Raw genomic sequence first — 6,654 nt, forward strand, 5'->3', positions numbered from 1 at the left:
TTTTTATGTACCACTGAGCTGGCTGAAAAACAAGGGGGGGGTTCCCTTTGGATTGAAATAAGGCAGAGGATTTCAGGTTCAGCTGATTAGAGTCAAGCTTTTGTTAGTCTTGAAAGTTTGTTCATCCTTTCAGATTTAAAATATGGTAATTTGTAGGGTATGCAGTACATTCACTTTACTGTAGCCAAAATCACGACATTGAATAATGATGGTAAAGAAAGTATCTCAGAAAGAAAGCAAGATAATATCAGAACACCACTAGTGACTTTGGTGATGATAAGCAAGCTTTTACAATTCAATGAGCTTCATCTAACAACCCATTTGTTTCAGTGACATGCCCAGTTATTTAGACTCGTGTGGATACATGGGTGGTTTTTGCATTTTCTAGCTCTTTCTGCATACACATATATAAGTCTAGAAAATTAGGTACCTTTTCCAGAGGCTTTTAAAATGCTCTCCTACTCTGATACTGTCTTACTTTGGTATTGTCCTATCTGGTTTGTTTCTACAAAGCAGCTCCTGCCAGACATATTTTGAGTTAGTTCCAACTTTCGTTGCAATGGGAGGGGGCTTACTGGCACAGCCAAAGCCTCTGCTATAGACAAATTTAATTTATCACAGCAAGAGCAGGAGGAGTTCCTAAACCATCACATTTGAAGAAATTTCATGATTGTCCAAAACCAGCAAGCTCTGGTTGAAGTCCAAGCCCACCTTCTGAAAACCAGGCATTAGCTCATAAAATAATAGATGGTGTCTCTTAAGGGAAGCACCAACTATCAGAATTTTGGCAAGAGTGTTAGAAAGAAGAAAATATTACTTAGGGATCAGATCTGATGGCTAAGACAATTAGGTTGATTAAATGTCAAACTGTTAAGAGTTTTCTGTCAAAACACTCCTTACCCAGGGTAGGAACTTAGATAAGTTGGTGTATACTCCATATTTCCCTCACTTTCCGCACCCTTCTCCCCAGCTGATGATACCAGTAACAAAATAAGTGCCATTGTATTTGGTTACATGGGGGACTCCTCCATCTCCTCCATCATCTTTATCATAACCATCACAGAACATATCTTTGGTGTTTTCTTTCTAAGAAGGGTGAGCTTGCAGGTGTCCCTGCCCACATAAGAAGGGATTTGAAGCATTTTAATTCTTTTGACCGGCCATGCACAATCAAATGTGTTCCCAAAATCACTGACAATTCCAAATGTCTGGTTCATCAGAATGTCAGTAGCAAAGTCTTCTTCTGGAAGGCATGCTGGGACAACATCCTCAGAAAATGTGATAGGTTCCTCTAAGTTGAGAAGGACTATGTCGTTGTTGAAAGTTTCTGTATCAAATTCAGCATGTGCAATTAATTTTTCTGCTCTGTGCATTGCTCTGTTTGGCTCTTCCTTTCCTTGTCCACCATCACCTTGTCCATCATCTGTGTCAGATTATTAAAGTAGTTGTTAATAAGACAATACCAACAAGTCTAAACTGCATCTCAATAAAAGAAGGAACCAAAGCTCTTTATACTTTTTATAGGCATTGTACTGTACAAATAAAATAGACCAGGCCTGTGTCCTGACACTGTAGCGTTTTATACCCATTTTGGAGGGGTTTAGAGGGCTGCCAAAATGCCAAGCAAGTAGAAAATCCAAACTTTGCTATCAGAATAACACTCTCAATGAAAGTTTTGATATAAAGTTTTGGGTTTCATTACAATATTCCCAATGGCCCCCTTACAGTATACAACCAAAAGCCTCAACACAGAAGAGAAGGATCTTGCCCCTCATTGTAGAGCAACATAGGCAAACAGACTTAAACAGGAAATGGATATTCATTTTCTTTTAAAACTTTAACCTTCTGCATACAAAATTTTACGAGTTTGTATATATTTAGCCTTTCTCAATTTGTACGAAGTCTCTTTGGGAACTAAATGGACAGACAATTGGACTTCAGGCAAACAGAATTTTTGCTTTACTGTTGTAGGCTGAATACAAATTTTTTGACTCAGAACACCATTTTTCAGTGCCTAGAATTTGTGATAAACTACTTTTTCATAAATGACAGCAATAAACAATAAGTTTGAGGTTTCAAGTACGGAACAGTCTCAGACTAGTATCTCCATGCTGTCAAAACAGTTATTGCTAACATCTGAATGAGGCATCTGGAATTCTTCAAGGTTTGGCCAACACAGAAAATTGCATGAAGGTGTGATTTTAGACCAATTTAACTACATCAGCTCACCCTTACTTGCCCACATATCTTTCCATTTTTTACCTGGCTTCTATCATATACAAGCTACATTAGGCCAAGCCAAGCTTAAAGAAACCGTCCATTCAACAAAGTTGAACATGTATTTCACTATTAGTCAAGGGACAACATGGGGCAGCGAGCAGTACCAAGAGGGTAAGAAAAACTCTGGCAGAGTTCACTGTCTTGCCTATGGAGACTTCAACACAAGACAGTTTCTTGCTACAGAAAGTAAAATACTTGTTCAGAATGGTCCCCCCACAAAACCATTCATGGTACTCATCTGCTAGTAGAACAGCCTGCAAAGAGAAAGAAGAAAGATAAAGCACAAAAACATATGTACAGAGAAATCCTGGAGAGCCAGCTGAGATTCAAGCAGTGTTCTTAAAGTAGACGTTTTCATAAGTATTTTCCGTCAAAGGCATCCTTCATTCAGAGGTGGTTAGGGTTACACTGAGATGCAGCCACCACAGCGGGAAACTTGTCAGGACAGACCTTTTGCCTGGCTCAAAGTGGATTCTGTGAATCCAGTTAATTTACCAACAGGTTTTGTTGTTGTTTTTTAAACAAAATTTAGGTAATGTTGTAACAGCATTGTTCCTGCTTGGGGGTTTTTGTTTTACTTAAAGTCTTGGCCACAACAGGAACTCAGGCTATTCTTCTGATAAGGCCATGCTGCAATCCGGGGCAGCTGGCAGGGAAGGGGCCCCGTGGCTCACCCTTGCTCTGTGTCCCGTATCTGCAACGCTACTTCTCTCCTGGCCTCCCCCTCTCAGCATTTGCTTGATGCTGAAACGGAGGCACAATATCATCCATGGTAGGAGACCTGTGCAGAAATACAGTACTCGGGAGAGTGGAACGACCACCCAAAATGTTGACACCGGGGATGACTGTCTCAAATCAGGCTAGGATCCCTTGGCAAGTCGGGAGGTGTGTGATGAAGAGTAAACAGCTGTTGGTCCTGGTGAGCAGGGTCAAAGTGTTCAACATCTCAGGACAAGGGCACCTTACCTGTCACAGGGATGCGCTGGATAAACTGGCAGCCTCCCTGGTGACCTCTGGATGGCTGCTTGAGGTCTTGGTCGTTTCCTCATTTTCATGAGGATGAGCATATGGACTCACTGTGGTTCCTGTGACTTTCAACCAGCTTCATGATTTCTCTAAAGCTTACCACACAGGAACTTGTCTGCAAAGACAAAATGAAAACACTAATACCTGATGTCTGGATGGTACTGGGACATTGAGGCACACGTTACATACTGAAAGCAAGGTGTTCCCATCCATAAGCCTGAGCAAACAGCTGTGAAGGCTCAGCTGCTGTTACCAGCCTTCACGTTAGCTCAGAGCTACTTTTCTTGCTGATTTAAGCTAATTTATAGGATGCGGAGGACCACGGTTTTCCATCTCTATGGGGAACAGCGCCTGTGCTGTCCCTGAAGCACCAAGCCAAGAGACATGCAAGGGTAGCAACCTCCAGCAGAGCAGAAGGAAGGCCAGCTGCTGGTGAAAACAGTTTCTGCCACCAAAGTGCCATTCAATAGAGTTTGTCTGACAGAGCCCTTGGTGCAAAGGACAGTTTCATGGTCAGAAAAGCAAATTTAGCTTCCAGTGCACCTTGGAAGTGTTGCTCTTCACCACAAGAAATTATTCAAACCTGCTGGAACATGGGTTTTGCAGTCAAAAGCAGCCTTTAGAGTTACAGATAGGTACCTATAGCAGAGGGAAATGGTTTGCAGGGAAACAGGTCACCTTCAGGGAATCAACTCTTCATGAAAATGAGAGAAAACTCACTTAGCAGTTCAAGGAAAACTCCTTGACAGCAGCCTTTCACAATCGAATTAAGTATGCGGGTGTCCTTATCAGGGGTGGCTCCGCTAGATTTTTCAAGACATTAACAAAAACTTTGCAAATGCAAAAGGGCCAGAATGGTTGAAAAATAAAAATCGTTTTCCGCTTCTAAAACTTGCTAATTTTGAGCAAGTGGGCAAATGGGTTCAGTGTTTTCAAGGTATTTAAATGTTAGGCATCTTCTGTTATTGGCATCATTATTTTTGTATAGCTACTGTTATTAAATCTTTTGTAATTGGGAAACAGAGCAAAGTATTCTATGTGAGGAATTAAAGGCTCATGACAGCAATTTGGTATTAAATTGCAAAGGACATTATAACAAATATCATCAGACAGACAGAAGAATAGACCAAGATTAAGAACTGTTAATGTTCTCTTTGAACACAGACAAAATTGATGGATCTAAATTCAATGTCAGTAGTTCTTCATGTCTGTATGTTTCTATATGTTAACTGCAGAAAACCTGCTTTTAGAAGAAAATAGAAAGGCAGGTTGTTTTCCTTTTAAATGGAAGAGGTGGTATTTGAGGGGAAACAAGTGAGATGTAACTGCAGTGACATTATGTCGTTACCACTGAAATTGTAACGAGTCCTTGTGAACCATATATTATAAAGGGAAAAGTTTCTTGCGTTCCTACTCGTTTGGATCTGTAGGTGTCCAGCACAAGCTGGAGGCCTTGAAAACATACACCAGTTCTCACCAGTGATAAACGTAACCCGTTCCTTTCTAACAAAATCTGCTAAAGCGTGAGAGACCTGTTTCAGTCTGTGAGAGAAGAGAAATCAGAGCCCCGTTGTAACCACCAGTTTCTCATATGGCTTCGTACCTGCTGGGACGTGGTTTTCGCAGTCCACTCTGAGAACGCACCCACTCGCACAGAACACCTCCGTGCGCTATTTTTGCCACTGCACATCGCTCACAGTTGCACAATTTGATGTTACTTAAATTATGACCTTTAGCTAAGACCTTACTAGTGTTGTTGGCAACATGTCTAGCAAGTCATGTGAAAGGTGTGAACAGTCAACGTTATTCCTTATGCCTACAGCACACCAGCGCTTCCCAAACGTGGCAAAGATGTGATGTGTGTCCCACAGAATGAACTTGAAGTGTGGCTTCATACCTACAGGAACACACGTTTTGTTGTCATTGCCCAGGGCATAGCCAGCAGAGCAGGGACATATGGCTCCTTTGTCTGCAGGTTTGCAGAACTGCTCACAGTTCCTGCTGTTGCCCTTGCACGCATTTGGCATGGCTGCAAAGGACACAAATGTATAGGCAGGTTACAAATTCATGGTGATTTCACAGAAGCACAAGCCCATCATTTGAGGAAATTCTGTGCAATTCCTGCCAAAGGCCTTAGTAATAACAACAGTCGTGTCTATCATTATTTAAAAAATGGTAAGCTGTCAACATCAGGTAGGCTGCTATTATTTTACATCTTATGCTGTGTTTCCCAGCTATAACTGGCAGCTCTTTGAGAGCAAAGGAAGGGATAATCCGTACTTGCCAGAGCAGCCATCGTACTAAGGCAAAGATGAACATGGGTTCATCAGTATCAGTAATAAATTAAGCATTGGACTCTTGGTCGATCCTTGCAATATTCCTTTTCCATCCGTATATGGCTCATACTACTAACTTTAGCTGAGTCCCGGCATTGCAACATCACAGGCAGAATGGGAGAGCTCTTCCCAGCACTAACACTGTGAGAGCAAGGAGAGGTAAACCAGTCCTAACAGATGCTGTCTAACCTGTTCCTACAGATTCACAATGAGATTCTGCAGTGCACTCACATAACCTAATCTTCTCCTTAACTAGCCTTATAACATCTAAAAAGTGTTTCCTAATATCTCACCTGAGTGTCCCTCAGTGTGTTGTGATCCCATTACTTCTTGTTCTAGCTATTCATCCCAGTGAAAATGGAGGCTTCTTGCTTTTATCCCATATTTTACAAATCTCCTTGGTTGTGTACTGTGGGACTGAGGGTGAAATTTTGTTTTTGTGTTTACTGGATTGCCTGTTATTTATGTTGGGCCACTGTTCCAGTTTCACAAGACTGTCTTGAACTCTCATCTCAACTTACGGCCGTCCTTCCAGTCTGGAATGAGCTACAAACGCAGTGAGTAAACACTCTCTTCCGCCTTGCATGTCACCGTGGAAAATAGCAAGTTTCGGAGGTCCTCAGGCTCACCAGTGTGGAGCCCTGCACTCCATACAAGCTTTCAACTGACCAGCACAGTTTCCCAACCAGACGTGCACCAAAATTAACAGTCGTTTCATCCAGACCAGTGTTTCTATTATGATAAAAGCACGATATAAAATGATGTTAGAAGCCTCCCTTAATGGAGAGACCTGACATGTATGGCACCTCTTGCAGCCACCCAGCCTGTTATCCTGTCCTTGGAGAAGATTGATGTGATTTGTTCCTGACAAGTGCAGCTCAGCAGTTTCTTTCCTCCTTGTTGGACACAGTAATCTGGTACCTTAAGGAATAAAGATTTTCTTCTCCATTAGGAACAATCATTTTCCTTGGTCTCTCTTCCAGTATCCATATACTTAGATCAGCTCTTGATT

General features: G+C 41.8%; 1 protein-coding gene across 1 annotated transcript; it reads right to left on the minus strand.

Moving 5' to 3' along the window:
• Nucleotides 1-870: 870 nt before the first annotated feature.
• Nucleotides 871-5,602, minus strand: LOC118452978 (coagulation factor X-like). Its single transcript, XM_035901163.1, is given in 5 exon segments — nucleotides 871-1,077; nucleotides 1,080-1,423; nucleotides 3,273-3,365; nucleotides 5,204-5,335; nucleotides 5,587-5,602. Coding segments are annotated over 5 exon segments (792 nt in total).
• Nucleotides 5,603-6,654: the final 1,052 nt, after the last annotated feature.

Source organism: Egretta garzetta, unplaced genomic scaffold (genome assembly GCF_000687185.1).
Source record: "Egretta garzetta isolate BGI_Z169 unplaced genomic scaffold, ASM68718v1 scaffold168, whole genome shotgun sequence".
Taxonomy (NCBI): domain Eukaryota; kingdom Metazoa; phylum Chordata; class Aves; order Pelecaniformes; family Ardeidae; genus Egretta; species Egretta garzetta.